The following is a 17,850-nucleotide window of genomic DNA, read 5'->3' as shown; positions in this document are numbered from 1 at the left end:
TCTTCAATAAGTGGTGTTGGGAGTACTGGACCCGTGCATGTAAAAAAATGAAACTAGACCACCAATTTATACTGTACACCAGAAAAAACTCAAAACTGGTTAAAAGACTTAAATATACATCAGGACACCATAAAAGTTTTAGCAGAAAACATAGGAAGTAAAATTTCAGATATCCCACATAGCAATATTTTTGATGATCTATTTCCTTGGGCAAGGGAAATAAAGGAAAAAAATAAACAAATGGGACTGCATCATATTAAAAAGCTTCTGCATGGCTAAAGAAACCATCATCAAAATGAAAAGGGAGCCAACCATATGGGAAAACATATTTGCCAGTAATACACCAGACAAGGGTTTAATCTCCAAAATATATAAAGAACTCATACAGCTCAACAACAGCAAGACAAATAACCCAATTAACATATGGGCAAAGGACATGAAGAGACACTTTTCTAAGGAGGACATATACATGGCCCACAGACATATGAAAGGATGCTCAATATCTCTAGCCATCAGAGAGATGCATATTAAAACCACAAAGAGATATCACCTCACCCTTGTCGAATGGCCATCATTAATAAATCAACAAATAGCAAGTGCTTGCGAGGATGCGGAGAAAAGGGAGCCCTGGTGCAGTCTTAGTGGGAATGCAGACTGACTCAGCCACTGTGGAAATCAGTATGAAATGTCCTCAAAAAATTAAAAACAGAAACGCTTTTTGACCCAGAAATTCCACTGCTGGTAAAATACCCTAAGAATCCTAAAGCACCAATTCAAAAGAACTTTCACACCCCTGTGTTTATAGCTGCACTATTTACAATAGTCAAATGCTAGAAACAGCCTAAGTGCCCATCAAGAGATGGTTAGGTTAAAAAACTGGTACATTTATACAGTAGAATACTATGCAGCAGAAAGAAGGAATTCCTACCTTTTGTGACATGATGGAGAGAGCTGGAGAATATTATGCTAAGTGAAATACGCCAGGTGGCAAAAGAAAAATACCATACTATCTCACTTATAAAAGGAATCTAATGAATGAAATAAACTAATGAGTAAAATACAACCAGAGATGTGGAAACATGGAATAGAGTGAGAGCAGCCAGATGGGAGGGGGGAGGGGGATAAATGTGAAAAGAAAGGGAAGGGGCTAGTCAAAGAACTTGAATGAATGACCCATAGACATGGACAACAGTGTGGGGATTGACAGTGGTAGGGGGTGGGTTGAGCAGAGGAGGCAAGGGGGGAAATCGGGACAACTAAAGTAAAATAACAGTTAAAAGAGTAAGTCACATTTAAAAAAGCATGTTTCTGTCACATTCAAAGTGCAGTTCCTAGACTGGACCACATGAGACTAAGGATACTCTCTTATGGAAAGTGGTAAGTATGTTTTGTCCAATGCCTGATTACTTCCACTTGACAAATTTCTCATGGATTGCATACAATTTTCTATAGATATATTGGAGCATGTCATAGTATTTTTTAGTCTTTTCCGAATCCCTTTTAGAAATAGAGTTGTAGATTAGCTTAGTGATTTAAGATATCTGAGCCCCCTCAGGTGTGCTTTCCTTCTCTTAGCCCACCAGCAAAAATGCTGGGGCACTGAGAGACAAAGACAAGCCCTAAGGAATAGATTTAATAACGGAGAACTGAAAGTTGTAAGGAATAGTAGTGGTCCTGACTAGAAATATAGGGGAAGCATAAGAAAAACTTAAGTTTTTGAACAAGGAGGCAGGGACTAGCCATTAGTCTAAGGATGCACAACCCAGGACAGGTCATTAATCCCTTTGTAAAGCAGGTCATGGCTGCAAGGCATGTAGGATCTAGCCCCTTTCTATCCCTCCAAGTCTAATTAACTCTCTACTCCAGATTGATCAGACTGATTCATGCATCCCAAACTCCCCCTGCCCAGCTTCTGGACCTACCTCATGTTGTTCCCATCCTTTGACTGCTCTACTTCCCATTTTTTATTCAAATAACCCTTTCCCATTTCTCATGTCTAGTTTATATGCAATTTCCTCAAAAAGGCTTTATCAGGTCACCCCCCCACCCCCAATATACTGGATCCGAATGTTTTTTTTATTTTTAATTTCTTAATATTTTTGTGAAGATTTTTATTTTTCATTTCTTAATATTTTTGTCAATCAGGCCTTGCAAAGGATCCACAGAAAAAGGCAACAGTCAGTTCATAGAAGTAATCAACCATGAAAATACTATGTGAAGAAAGAGGTTATAACTACCCTAAGGGGTCTTTGTTCTTTGTTCTGATAGTTGGCTTTCCCAAATACAGGGTGAATTAGCATGACAATCCCCAACTCCACTCCACAAGTGTCTCAGCAAACCTACCATGCACTTACCCATGGATGAATAATTGCTCCTTCACTTTAAAATAAAAGACAGGAAAGTAATTTAGGCAGCCAGCCAGCCATATAGCACTCACTTACAGGGTGACAGGTGACAAAATGCTGACTTGGAGTTGTACTGTGTAGTGTTCTTTTAAAGTACATCAGAATTTTTAATTATGATACATTTGTATGATGATCAGTTTAGGGCCTTTTCCTCCTACCAGGCTATAATGTAGTTGGGATTATTTGTATTTTCTTCACTCTTGTGCCCCTAGTGTACAGCATAAAACATGGGAAAATATAAATACTCAAATATTTCAATTCAATTGCACATATACTCTGTAGATGACCATGGAGTAGGCATTTGAAGGAACTTTAAAAAAAAATCAGTAAGTAGTCTCCACCTAGTTTGCTGCTTCCTTTCAACACCCTCCACTGCCACATATCCAATGTCTCCAGAGTTCTCAGGATGCCCAGGAAGGGACTGACTCTTATTTTCACGGTAAGAAAATTAGTTATCTTGAGTAAGTAGGGGATCAAACTTTCTCTACGTAAAGTGGCATTCTGATGGCTCAGGATGCACAAATGTGCACTACGGAGAAGCTGGAGGTCCTGATGAATGAAGAGAAAGCATGTATGTTTGACCCTGGTCCTCAGGTTTAGACCCAGCAACAACCAAGGAAGGGGCTTTCTCTTCCATTAATACAGATCATTGTTTGCCAAACACAGCAAACCTTCCTTATGTGTCACTACTACCATATCACCCCTGAAAGGATGCATTTGATAGAATGACTGCTGGTTTGTTCAGCAGAAGAATGGCATAAAGAGAGGTGTGTGAATATAACCCTGGTGCTGAGAGAAGGGAGTGTTGGCAAAAAGAAGACTGGAGATGGGAACACTGTGGGGAAAGTTCATCAAAAGCTCAAAGTGGCGATTATGAAGGCTCCCAGAGAGCCAGGCGTGTGGGAATGGAAAGGTGAGGAAGACATGGAAAATACCCAAGAAGAAATGTGTTTACTTATTTGAGAAGTATTAACTGAATCTCAGCCACCTATCTGTCCCACTGTTCTAAGTGCTGGGATACAACAGTGAGCAAGATACATGAGACTTTCTTCAATCACAGAGCTTACAGTCTAGTGTAAAAAAAGGCAATAAATAAGTAAATAAGTGTTAACAATAATATGACTTCAGAGGGTGGTACAAAAATAAAATAATGTGTGAGGATAGAGAGTGAGTAGGTCAGGGAGGGGTGTGTGTGTGAGTGTTAAACTGTTTTAGGTTGACTGGTCAGCAAGAAAGACTTTCCTAAGGAGGTGACACTCTACCCGAGAACTGAGGGATGGGAAGGAGGCAGCCATGGGGAGATTTGAGGAAGAGAGGTCTAGGAAAAATGAGAAGAGAAAGCACAATTTCCCTGGGAAAAGGGACAGTTTGGACAAGTTTAAGAAAGAGAAGGAAAGCCAATACATTAGGAGCTGTTGTCTTGAAGAGAGGGCTGTATGGAATATAGGAGGGAGAATATCAATACAGGGGGAAAGGACAGGCAAAAGTTAGACAAAGGAGGGTCCAGATCCTATAATGGTTATATGACATGGGTCTGCTTAGAAGTAAAAATGTAACTTTGGCTACTGAGTGGAAAACAAAGTACAGAAGAGTTAAGAGTAAAAACATGGAGATCAGAAAGTAGTCTGCTTTGTTTATTGGGGCCAGAGATGATGGTAGAATGTTCTAGGGAACCACACAAAATTGTAAACACACCAGGTTTCAGATTAAAGGTGGACAACAGATGTCCAATTCCCTGTGATCTGGCTGTGACTCTGCTTCTCAGTATCATATTCCAGAAAGCATACAGAAATGAAATTGAGAGTGACAATATTATACAAATAATCTTGAGTGTGCTGTAAACTTTTTTTAAAGCTAACCAATCCCTAAGAGTACTTTAACATTTTTGTTTAAACATGTGAACAGATCACTCACAATTGACCAGCACAATGAGTCACTACACTGTGGTTTGGACCTTTCATCCAGAATATGTATCCAAGCAGCACATCCACTGGCCACTGGTAATCAGAAGCTATCAAGGAGTCAGAAAGACAGGAGATTATATAATCCGGGATACCCCTAGCAGGTTTCAGAGACCAAAGTATGTAAAGAATATGACTCAGAGACAAGACACTGAGCCACTGGAAAAGCAGGAGATAACTCAGGGGACAAAAGGGTTGGGGTAGGAAGGTCAGGTAAGTCAGCAGTGGGGCCCACAGCCGGCTAGATGACCTGAACTGATCAGAGAGCTCTGCCAGTGGGGCACCCTGTCTGGCTTGACCGCTGCAATCTGCCAGATTCAGAGAAATGTGAGAACAAATTATGCAAGTAAGTCTTTCCTAATATTCCTTAGTGTAGGGGCAAAAAGCCAGAGTTTTTAAGGACATCTGTTTTTCCTCTTCTTCTCTTAGCCACAAATCTCATGGAAACTCTGACTCATTGTGAAAACGACATGAGGACATTGACTGATCCAGGAATCTTCCACAATAATATCATTGATTCATGGAATTTCTGAACGGCTTGGGGGGACAGTGTTTTACTCAATGGTATGTGTCTCTCCAGGCTAAGTTTGGGATCAAGGGCTGTAGCAAAGGGTAGCAGAATGGGTCTGCTTTAAGGTACAGTAGATGAGGGAGTCTCTGGGAAGAAGCAGTACCCAACATTCAGTGCTGTGGGCATAAACCAGGTTTTGCCCTGGGGTCCTCATTTAAAAATACAAAGCCCAAAAGTTAGTGAAACTAATATAATTGAATATACTAAATGATTTTTTCCCCAGAGGTAGCCTGGCAAAGTCATACAAACATCATAACTCAAGGTGGCAAAATCATCCTCAAATCTGGACAGGGGATGCTTCTTAAGTGAGGAAAGTACTAGTGCCCCATCACCCAAGTCTGGCCAGGTCTGGCTGATACATCAATAAGTTAGCATGTACAAGAAGCATGTGTTCATTATAAGTTTAGTCCTGGTAACACTATAGGCAGAAGCCCTAGGAGGTCATTTCCCTGGGGAAGAGGCCTAGCACATGCCTCTTTGCTAAAGGGAAATCCTCATAGTTCTTCAAGATTCCTTATTCTAAACTGTGGCTACCTACAAATCCATTACACTGAGGCCCCCCAGGACCTCAGAATGTATCTGTATCTGGAGGTAGGACCTTTGTAGCGGTCATTAATTTAAAATGAGGCCATAGGGTGGCCCTTATCCAATCTGATGAGTGTCCTTATAAGAAGATGGCATTGGTCACACACAATTACCAGGGGTGGGCACACAGAGAAAAAGGCCTGTGGGGACACAGGGGGCAGGCAGCCATATGCAAAGCTAAGGAAGGAGGCTCAGAAGAAATCACCTTGGACTTCCAATCCCTAGAACTTGATAAAATGAATTTCTGTTGTTTAAGCCACCTAGACTTTGCTATTTGTTATGATAATAAATGGAATCACAGTAGAAAACTATGCTACCTATACATTGTGATAATTCCCATCCTAGATTTTCTGGACTCTGAAGAAAATAATGGGGATTCTGAAAAGACAAAACTACCTCTCAGGCCTGGCAGATGTGGCTCAGTTGGTTGGAGCATCATCCCATAGACCAAAAGGTTGAGGGGTCAGGGCACATACCCAGGTTGTGGGTTCGATTCTCTGCTGGGGGTGCCTATGAGAAGATAATTAACTAATTGATGTTTCTCTCTCACATTTTTCTTTGTCTCTGTCTCTCTCTTTCTTTCTCTCTGTCTCCCTTCCACTCTCTCTCTAAAAGCAAGGAAAATGAACTGAAACAAGGATGTAAAAAATGAAGGAAAAAATAAAAGAAAACTACCTATCAGACATTTCATTGTGTTTTAAGGAAATAAAACCATAGCCATTTATTTACATTCTAAAGCATTTACCAGTTGACAGGCTGCACTATATATGTTCCTAAAACATCCTTGCCTCCCTTCCTTTTCCCATCTGACTGCCTTGCATATTCTGTGCTCTCCTATGGAGACCATGGGCTCCTCAGAGGCAGCAGCCATCCGCTGAGTTTTGTCATGGTAGGGTATACTCATGTTGATTTGTGAAGCCAGATTTGTTTCTAATATCTCACCCACTTAAGGAAGTTATTTGGCACTGAATTTCTCATTTTCACCTTTGTAGTAAGGGTAAGGTTTAAATACTGACTAGAAAGAGCTGTTACTTGTACAAGGCTCTCTCAACCACAGAGAAACAACAGGAAACCTCTCAGGCTGTTAAATACAGAAAACAGCAGTCGTTTATGACTTGGCATGCTTGTCAACTGGGTGATATGGTCCTGTTCACGGCCTGGCTCCCACTGAGCCGGGAATCCCATTTATTGATTGAAGACACTCTCCTCATCCATGCCTTCTACAACTTTCAAATGGCCCTACAGTGTCGACCTCGAGGACTAATGCCTCTTTTTTGACTCCCATTTTCCATGGCACTTTTCCTCTATACCAAGTGAAAGAGCCAAAAAATAGCAGTGTCATCCTTTCCTAGTCAATGACATGAGAAACACCTGACCTTCCTTTCTTGGTAGGAGAGATACAACAATCCACATCTGCATTGGCAGCAGATACCTGTGATCCAGGGATGCTTCTGGCTCTTGCTCCATCAAAGTATTATATACCTTCTAGGATAACAAGAGCTGCAGTTTTTGAGCTCTTACTGTATGTAACATGCTGTGTAACTGTTACATTGATCATTTAATCCTCACACTGGCACTATAAGGTAGGTACTCTTATCCCATATAATGGAAGAGAAAACTGAGTCACAGAGAAGTCGAGTAACTTGTCCGCACCACCTACCTAAGTGTCAAGGCCAAGACCTTCAAGCTCAGGATTCGGCCTAGAGAGCAAGCACACTTAATCACCACACTCTACTGCCTTCTTCATCTCCCCACGAATGTTAAGATGGCATTACAGTTCCAGCCTAAAGACTGCTAATTCTAGAAAGGAAAGTAGAAAATGTAAAAAAATTTGGAATTTTTTTTCCCAAAGATGAGTTTAGTTTATGTCATATTAAGCCTGAGATGTTAGCCAATCAGAAATGCTCAGAACCCTTGGAAATAGAAAATTGAAGTTTAAGTAAGGTACAGGAGATATTAAGGGAGGCTATACACTAGAGTTCAAGCAAAGACAGTAAATGTATATGAAATATTATACAATCTTGTGAAAGGTAGAATAGAAGAGCTAACAAGTCCTATGGGATTTCAGAAAAGAGAAAGATCATTTGCAGATGGGGTTTGGGGCTTTCTGGCCTGGCATTCAGAGAGACTTGCTAAAGCTGGCCTAAGATTTTGACAGGCGGAGATGGAAGAAAAAGGAATTCTAGAAGAAGAGGGCACACCAGGTGCCTGAAAAGACACCAGTAAAAGCAAGGAAAGAGAACAATGCAGTTCCTGGTGTGTGACAATGACTGAGGACACCTATGTGCTCTGAATTTTGGGTGTATGTGGAGGGTTAATGAGAGACTAGGATGAAATGGAGGAACTTATTTATGATAATGCCACAATGACAACAAAATAGTCAGCCAAATCACTCTATTTAATCAAAACAGCTAATGACCATGACTAAGCCTTTGGTTAAACTAATTGTTCATTAAGTCAGTGCACTCTAATGAGTACTTCAATCAAAAAGTTTCCCCACAAACCTGGTAATCTCAACTGCTAGAACTTCAGCACCTAAAACCTTAAAACCCCACACTCTTGAGATTTAGAAGAGGCTCTGGAGGTTATTTAGTACACCATTCTGTTTGATATTTCAACCATGAGCGCACATGTCTGAGGAGCTTTGAAATTACAACTTTCATTTTCTGTCAAGGACTTCAAATGTCATTTCTTAATGTAAATGCTAATGAACAGAAGTATTTCAGAACTACAGGGGAAAGCTATACTTGGCTTACTTTATTTAATTTGAAAATTGGAAAGCTGTTTCATTCTTTGTAGGAAAAAAGTATTTTTAAAATGCTCAAATGATGGTAATCTCCCCACCCTATCCTCCCAATGTATTATTACAATTAAAAATATATTCCTGGACACTGGTGATATGGTATAGAATGCAGCCCCAATACTTCTCATAGCAGTTACTTGCAGCAGTGTATGCACATGTTTAAGTAATATATGTGTCTCTATACAAATCAGGGTATCAATATTATTTATGAATGATTCCATAATTCCAAAAAGCTTTCTTTTACTCTTTTCCTCAATAGCTGAGTAAAACAATAACAACAGAAATCAAACCAAACAAAACCTTCTGCATTTTCCAAGCGAAATGCAAATAAAACTCCCAAATGAAGAGTAGGCCGAAAGAAAACTACTCAATCTGGGAATTTTGCCAAACCTTCACTTTAATGAACTCTATGCAGAGATACAGGAAGGACACTATGCCGGAGATGCAGAAATCAACTCAGCATCCTTGGCAGGAGGACATTTTAGCCTACAGCATGAAAAGAGTTAATCTGAAATACAAACTAGAGTTGTATTAAATACGCTTTGTTTGCCATTCAAGAAGCTTTATTCTAATGGCAAAGGCAATACCAAAATTGGATGAGTACTTAAAGTTTATTATGGAAGTAAATGAGGCTACTCTAGAAGACTTCCATGAAAAGAAAAATATGCTGTGAGGAATTATTGAATTTCTGAATTTCTTATCCAGAACAATTCTCTATTTGCCTGATATTTTCATATAATGGTTCCACAAAATTAAATATGGCCTTTCCACTCTAATAGCAAACTCCAAACAAAACTTAAAGTACATCTTCTTTGAATGTTATAGTTAATGAGCTTTGGTTATACTTAATGTACTTTTAAGAGTCTCCTATGGCAAGATGGTGATATTAAATGTGGGAATAAAAAATCCATGGTACAATCTTGGATTTGCTATAGTGTCTTTTTCTGAGGGCTCAAAACACTTCACACATGTTCTCAACTCAGTATCTCCTTGAGGTATATTATGAGCATTTTATGGTTGAGGACATTGGGGTGTAGGAAGACTAAGGGAATTGGTCCAGAGCTTGCACTAAGCACAACCTGGAAGTTTCCCCAAGCAGGAGTGAGCGCTCTTTCCCTCCTGCCTGCACTGGCTTCTTGGGACCAACAACTGACCGCATCTTCACTAGTCTTTTCCTTCACAGGATTTTCTCCCTTACCTGGACACCATCAGAGGCAGGGATGTAACTCGCCCTTTTAAACGTGTTTGTCACATTTCTGAGGATTTCCACAGACATGAGAAGATCTCCTGCATAGAAATTTTTCCTCTGAGTTAAATCCAACAGTGTCTTGGTCACCTGGGACATTCCATCACCTGCCAGCATTCGCTGCCCCTTAGCAAGGTGTTCTTTAATCTGGATGGTCAAAAGAACAGAATAAACAGCAGAATCTTCATTACTATTTTTCTATGTATCTTCATCAAACAAATGTGTTTGAAATTGGAAGGTTGACTTCAAAACAGCTTTGCAACACTTGGGAGGACTTCAAAACTGTAAATTGGGTGTTTCCCACACTCAGATGAATACCCAGCATACGAAAACTAATGAGTGTATACACTTTGGCAGGCAGACAGACCAGCCTTATCTTGTTTTCAGAGCACACAATTCAACACATTGGAGAAAGTGTGTATTAACTTATATTTTTAATTTAAATAAAAATAAAAATTACTTTTGCATGGGGTAAACATGGAGATTGTAAGCTGTGCTCAGAGATGGGAGATTATAAACACTTCAAAATTTCCATTTTTATGAACAATCCAAACCTAATGATTTTTGTTTTACCTTTTAAATACATCTTCCTATAGCAGCAAAACTAATTTGTCACAGTATATTTTAGCTTTAGAAGATATCTCTAACTTTAGAGAGCTACTGTGGCATGACTGAAAGGTAGATTGCTTTAGTTTTATTTTTAAAAAGAAATAAACTAATAACAAAAAAATAAAATGACAAAAAAAGCAACAACCTCTCAGCTAAGTCATCATCAGCAAAATGAACTATTCATGTATAAGCCTTCAATTAGTTTGATGGTCAGAGAAATATGCTGTCAATTTTCATATTTGCTTATCTTACACTTTAAGGGAAGAAAAGTATCCTAGAGTCTAAAAGAATGGTAAAGTAAGAGAGTAACAATATAGTAAGGGTCTATATACTTTTCTTTGTTTATTAAAGGTTAATCCTTATCATTCAATTGCTAAATTTGTGATAAAATTAATTTATCAAAAGATCACGAAATCCAGAACTAACACACCAGAGAAATACTGAAATAGAAAGGGTAAAGTGTAATAATTGTAATGATTGATTTCCCATTAAGGATTGTGCCAACAAATCCTTTCAATTGTGGTAATCAATCTGAACTAATGAAAAAAATTAAGTTTTTAAAAAATTTATTTAAAAAATGTATCTTGCCACTTCAGATATTTTATTTTTCTTTAGTCTCTAAAACTCTGTCTAAAAATATTCTGGTAAAGTAAAAATCTTCATACATATTCTATTTCCCTTACTCTGTTAAAAGAACATAATCAGGTAGTTTATTTCTTCCAGTTTTCTTCTTTCATTTCTGTCCCTGTCTCTCCTCAGTGGCAGCCATCAACCACTGCCTGAAGTCCAAAGTGTTGGTGTAGACAGCATCAATGATCAGCCCTTGCTATCTGTTCTCAGAATTACTGATAAATAGTTGCAACTTTGTGTTTAGGTAATGGGTTCCATAACTCCATGTGTTTGCACTGCCTATCCCACCCTTCTCCCTCACACCATCTCATGTTTATGCATCACTTAGATTTAGTATGGTTCTTCTAAATTTCCTTTTTCTTTCTTTCCTGGTGCCCTGAATGGTAATTGAACTGGCGATTTTTCAGTTCATAGGCCATTGGTCAATCCACTGAGCCACACCAACCAGGGCAGCTCTCCTAAATATTGAAACACAGCTAATGAATTTCCTTCTCTGTGTTATCTCTTCTCTTACAGATACATCACTGTATCACAGTGAATTACAATCATTTACTCACATGTCTTTCTGCCTCAGCAGTCCTTCTGAACCTGAGCGTAGGCTCCCTGCCTTAATCACAGACTTAGAATATGGCACAGTAACAGTTTGTTACAGTTATCTTTTTTATGTCTTAACTATACCCTTATTATGTAATACGACAGATCATCTTTAGAATCAGTAGGGCCCAGGTTTTTATTTAAACTTTGCAACTTATCATTTATGTAATTGAATCTATAGGCGACTCAGTTACTATGTCTCCTCCAAGATTTGGAAAAGTATGCATATCTGGTTAAAACATTTAAAAAATCATTTTCCTAATTCAAATGAAACCACATAAGCCTAAGATAATTAGCATAAGCTACTGCACAACAGAAAAGCTTCTTGCCTCACCGTGGTTGGTGTGCCCTACACGATCCAGGTCCTGAGGCACCCAGCACTTCCCCCTCTTTCACTATGCCCTAGTCACTCTGGTCTTTTGGATCTACCTCCACATTAAGCATGTGCATGTCTCAGAGTCTTTGCACTTGCTTTTTCTTTTGCCTGGAATGGTCTTCCCATAGAGATCCATGTGCTTTTTTGTCACTTCCTCAGAGAGGTCTTACCTGACTCCCTATCTAATATGGTACCATTACCATTCATCTTACTTTCCTTCATTGTGCTCATCCTTACCTGCCACTGTGCCACCTATTACTTAGCTTATTTTTTTGCCCCCCCCCCCACCTTTGGAATATAAGTCTTGTGAAGAAACTTTGTCTACATTGTTTACTCTTATATTCCCAGCACCTAGAGGATGTACTCAATATATTGAACAAACTTAAATGAATGCATGAGTGAATGAATGAGTTGATGTCCTTCTATGTTCACATTAGGTCACAGGATTAAGTTAGGCACACTTGAAAGCTGCCTTATCTCACTCATCAGTGTAGCCCATAGCAAACACTGATATCAGGTAGCATGAAAAATACCTGGCTTAAAGAGACAGTGCAGCTTCTGGGCTTGAAAGTGTCTGGTTCAGCAGGTGGAGTGTTAAGAAAGTTTTAAAATGAAATGAAGTTAATAGGGTCTAACCTAAAAAAAGATCATAAAATTCAGTCTTCAGTTTTGTGCTGGCAATGCAGATCCCAGCTGTGACACTCACAGCCACAGAGGACTTAAATGGCTCTCCATTAGGAACAGAGTACAGCAGTGGTTGCCAGGCAAACATCCTCTGCCTACTTCAAATCAGCGTTGTATCTATTTTGGCAACACATGTGCATCCCTGTGAGGGATCTAATTTGCTCAAATCTAATGTATCCTTCCTTTCAAACAAAAGCATCACAATAATAACTTGAATCTTGAGGAATAAAACATTTAAACATGTTTTTTTTCCTGTTTGTAATAAAAATAGTCCAGAAGGCACTGGATGGCTCAGTTAATCAGCGACAGGAAAGCCAGTCTTTCATGTGTAGGTCAACATCAACCGTGGCCCCAGTCAGTAGTAAATTAACGTCATTGTCCATCTGACAGCTGTTTAGCAGGCTTATGGGGAATAACTTGTTCTCAGTCTAGCTCTTTGCAAACAGGTGCCCAAATTGCAACACCAGCTCTCACAAATGGCATTAATTAGCATCTTTCCTGGCATTGTTGGTGGAAAGCACTCAGAACAAATACCTTGAAATAGCTGTGCACACTAGTGTAGACTATTGGTAGCAAATATACAGTGTGTTGAGAGTTTGGATAAGACAGATATCCGACCAGAACATATTTGGTTGATTAAAAATTCCAGTTTCTTGATACTCCTTCCACAGTACAAGTGTACTGTGAAAGTTTCTTTCCTTACCATGTGCCTACTTTTTCTTAAATTGACAAATCCATGTTTCTCTGCTGGTCTGTTTTTCTCTTTTTTTCTGGATCTTGAAGAACTACAATTTAGATTGATTTTTTCCAACTTACTTTTTCTCTATTTCAAATTGTCCCTTATTTGCATTTTACCTCTTTCTTTTTTTATTTTTATTGTTGTTCAAGTACAGTATTCTCTTTCCTTTGTTTCTAGCTCTATGAATTAACTCTATGCTTATCTTTATGATTTGAATGCCATCCAATCTTTTTTTGCAAGCCTTTCCTCTTTCAAAAATATGGCCTGATATTGTGTGTGTGTGTGTGTGTGTGTGTGCATTTATGTATTAACTTTATTGGGTAACATTGCTTAATAAGATCATATAAGTTTCTAGCGCACATTTCCATGATACATCATCTATATATTGTACCATGTGCCTATCACTCAAAGTCATATTTTGATGAAAGATATATATCTTATTTAAATATCAACTTTTCGCATTGCTACTTCCTTTCAACTATTGTCTTCTTTCAATTCTCTTCAAAATAAAAATTAGAAGTATGAAATCTGATTTGAACCCCACAACTATTTAAGTTGAAAATTAAACTCAGAAGTTATCTTCTAAGCATTCTCTCTGGGAACTCTTACTTGTATGTTATGTTTATAGAACAAATGGAATCTTAAAATCAGGATTTAAATTGTCATTTAAAAGTTATGACATAGGACTTCTGGACAAATCATTTGCCTCTTTCCTAGGATCATTTGATCTGTACATAGAAGGAGGCAAATATCATCAGTGATTGTTATAATGAGTTACTGCAAAGACAGATGTCAAACAAAGATGGACATTCAGTGATTGTTTCCCTTCTGTTATCTTCAGTTTCTAATTCCTCCAAGTACTAGCTACGCAATGCCTTTCATATCCATTCTTTTGACCTATGGGCAAGACATAGATCCCACTGCAGATCTTCACCACCTGTCATCACACTGATCTCAGTAGTCTCCTCACTGGTCTTACTGAGTCTTCTCCATCCTAAACTATTCAATGTTCCACATCTCCAAACATGCTTTCTCTGCTAAAAATAAATCAATAAAAATCCATGCATATTCATATTAAATACATCCTCCATTGTTTGACCAATAGACCCTCCAAATATAATCTTAACCTATAATTCCAATCATTTATCTCACTATCTTATTTTACCCACCCCAATGTTATTCTCCCCTTATGTCTATACAGTTAGTGCTTACTAGTTCAGTTTTACTCTTCCACCTGTGTTGCTACTTAGTCATTTAATCTACCTTGCTTTTGAATCCCTCAAATTAGTTTTTGTTATATTATTACTGATTTTAAGCTAATACTCTAATGCCTTTTAATCAGTCTATTTATTCCACTATTGTTTCTTAACAAGTTTTCTTGAATTCTCACCTAGTTTCAGTGCAGTGTCCTTTTTTTCTAATCTTTCTGCAATTATTTTAGTTAAGTTCTATGAATAGTAACTCCTTCAAATCTTTGACTTACTATTTTTTAAAAGTTATACTCATTTTCAGATGATCTTTTAGATAGAGGTGTTTTTATTTTCTCCTTAGCATTTTCATAATGTGACTTTAGTGCTTCCTGTTATGAGTGCCAGGACTCGCTGGTCTTTCACAGACTAGCAGTCTTTTCTTCATGGTATCTTTGAAGATTCCCTTTCCATCTTTGGTATAATGTAGATTAAGTTTATGTGGACTTGTTTTAGCTTATTAAATTTTTTTTTCAATCTGAATATCTTATCTGTCTTCAACTTTGGAAAATTCTTATGTACTAACTCATAGAATCTTTCTGCTCCCTCAATCTTTGTGGTTTGTTTCTGAAATACATTTCTATTATATTATATACATTCCTATTAAATGTATACTAACTTTCTCATTCTATTCTTCTGTTCTATGTTCTCTTTTATATCTATGTTTTTATTTATCTATTCTGGCTTATAAATGATCTTTTATCAGGCCAAATTTCCAGATAACTAATACTTTCTTCAATTGTGTTTAATTAAATATTTATTCTATTAATTAATTTCAATGACAATATTTTCCACTAATAGAGGCTCTAGTTAATCTTTTTAATATTCTTTCATTCTTTACCTCTTATCTCTTAAATTCTTTTATCTCTCTTATCTCTTAAATTCTTTTAAATTCTTTTAAACAAACATTCCAGTTTACTTTATATTTTCTATTATTTTTACTTGTTTCTTTGTTAATTGTTCTGGTTCTGCATTTGATGATTCTCTCTCATGTTATTTGTAATTATTTTGAACTCATATTTGGTAGGATGTATTTATCTTTTGGTGACCCCAAGGTGCTTGTTTGTGAAAGAGTTGCTAGAAACTAGTTTTGAGTGTGTTTCTCTGAGGGTGGGGGTCCTCAGCAGCTCAAGGATACTGGATAATTTTTATGCTAATTATCATGGTAATTTCCTCTCTTTTTGGCTCATACTAGGAATTTCCATTTCTGAAAGATGGTTTTAGTCTCTCTTCCTCTAATAATCTTATATGAACTACAAATTTCTTAGACACATCCTAGACCTGTAGGATTTTTCTAGTCCATGATGCCAGAGCAGCCAGGATAGTGCTGGACCATTGGTGAGGGTTTGATAGAGCATCACTGTTTTTGTGTGAGGGGTCTTGCCAGCATTCAACAAAGCTTTAGAATCTCAGCCTCTACCACCTAGAACTCACAAACAGCCTGAAATATTCATAGGCTGTTGAACCATCAGCTTTCCCCTATAACTTGGTCTTTGGTTTCTTTTCTTTTCATTTTTGGTACCTAAGGACTTCCCTTTTTTTCTTTTGAATTCAGATATAATACAGTATTTGAAAGTATATTCTTGCTATAGTTTATGCAGAAGTCACTGTGGTCTGTGAAGTGTTAGCTTGATCTATCTCCCTGTTGCACTGCTGTTGTAGGCTTTCAGTACTAACCTGACTGAACTACTCATCATTCCCCAAAGAAAGCCCATGGATCCTGCTTTTGCTACCTGACTTATGCTGTTCTATAACTTTAAGTGTTTTCCCCAAATACTTTTGTTATTTTTCACTTCTCCTTTCTGAATTCTTTTCAAATAACTCAAATGCATGATATGCCCTCTACTTTCAAACCTCATAGAAGTGAATCTTCCTGTCTCTTATATTATTATAGTGTTTGTGTACCTATCTATTCTACTAGGCCTTAAACTCTTAAATAGCCTGTAACTTCTTATTCATCTTTGTTTCCTCTGTAATTTCTAGATCATTTTCTGACACACAATGCTATTTTCACAAAGTGCATACTAAATTAAATTTGAAACTACAGAATAATTTTTTTCCTTCTATAAAAATTATCTTCAAAAATTAACAAAATATAGCAGGTCACTATTATTCAAAACAATGACATATGTAATAATTAAAGAACTTTTACATTTTCTGATAGAATTGCATTTTAAAAGATGACCTATTAATATAAATAGGAAAATTATTTCAGAAATGTTAAATGTCTACAGCTATAGTTATAAAATTGCTACCTTTCAAAAAATAATAATGACAATAGTGATATAGGATTTATCAGGTGCTTATTATATGGCGATCATGGGACTAAGAGTTTTACATGAGTTACCTCACTTAGGTTTTAAAACAACTGTGGTTGTTGCCAGTGCAGATGAAGTAGTACAGACTTGGCGCGGTGGACTTCATTCTCTAGAACTGCACAGCTACTAAACTGTACTGAGATTTCAGCTCCAATGGTTTGATTCCAGAATCTATGCTCTTAACTACCACCTGCTAAACTCAGGTTTCATGTAGTGCTTTTGTTAGAAACTGTCAAGATGCTCAAATATTTAAAAATAATTTTCAACAATATTAGTTGTAAGGAGACACTAAATCTTTTACAGATGAAAAAGAGCATGAGATGCAGGAGACTTGCACCACTTGCCGGGCTGTCAAGGTGTTGCCAATTATTTGAGCAGTGGTCATTATTTTGGAATATAATGTATAAACCTTTCCAAAGTCATTTACCTGTACCTATATAAAAATTTTGTAGGTAGTTTTCTTTAAGTAGACAGAAAAATCTCCCAGAATACATCAAAGATTCTATTTCCCTTGGGTTATATTTTATAATTCTCTCAATTTTAGTCACTAAAATATCTCAGAAATGATTAATAATTTAAATATTTCCTTTAAATTTATAATTGTTAGTGACATGTCTGCTCACATTGCAGTATTCAGTTCTGCTCCAAAGGAAAACTCTTAAAAGTTTCTGTGTCATTCACATTTAATACTGTCAACAAGATCACCCCTGAAAGAAACTGATGTCTAAAAATAGTGGCTGTTTGCAGTTGTGGATTAAGTCTCTTTGCTGTTTACATAGAGAGATAGAGTGAGGGTCATGGTTTAAAGAGCAGGTGTGTTTCTTAAATAACCTTTTTCTTTCACTTTATGCCTCCTACTGCCAGTTATAGTTGCCTCTATTGTGTGAACCCTAGGTTTATCATGGTCATTCTGTGCAAAGACACAGTTTAAACATGATATATCTGTATATTATGTTTAGCATCAACTCCTACAGGCCATCTGTAAGGTATATTAAAGGCTCTCACAGTTCTCAGTGGCTTTAATTAAAAGATAATTATACATGAAACTTCTTTTCATAAAGCAATAATCTAAATATATATCT

General features: G+C 37.4%; 1 protein-coding gene across 2 annotated transcripts in view; it reads right to left on the bottom strand.

Moving 5' to 3' along the window:
* The window catches only part of ADGRB3 (adhesion G protein-coupled receptor B3), a 721,652-nt gene that overhangs the window by 372,987 nt on the left and 330,815 nt on the right, over positions 1-17,850 (bottom strand). For both annotated transcript variants that reach the window (XM_028509706.2, XM_028509707.2), the window contains exon 10: positions 9,524-9,718. In XM_028509706.2, coding sequence (XP_028365507.1) covers positions 9,524-9,718 — 195 coding nt within the window. The remainder of the gene's footprint in view (positions 1-9,523; positions 9,719-17,850) is intronic.

This window comes from Phyllostomus discolor, chromosome 4, assembly GCF_004126475.2.
Source record: "Phyllostomus discolor isolate MPI-MPIP mPhyDis1 chromosome 4, mPhyDis1.pri.v3, whole genome shotgun sequence".
NCBI lineage: Eukaryota > Metazoa > Chordata > Mammalia > Chiroptera > Phyllostomidae > Phyllostomus > Phyllostomus discolor.
This window is presented reverse-complemented; position numbering and strand designations above follow the sequence as displayed.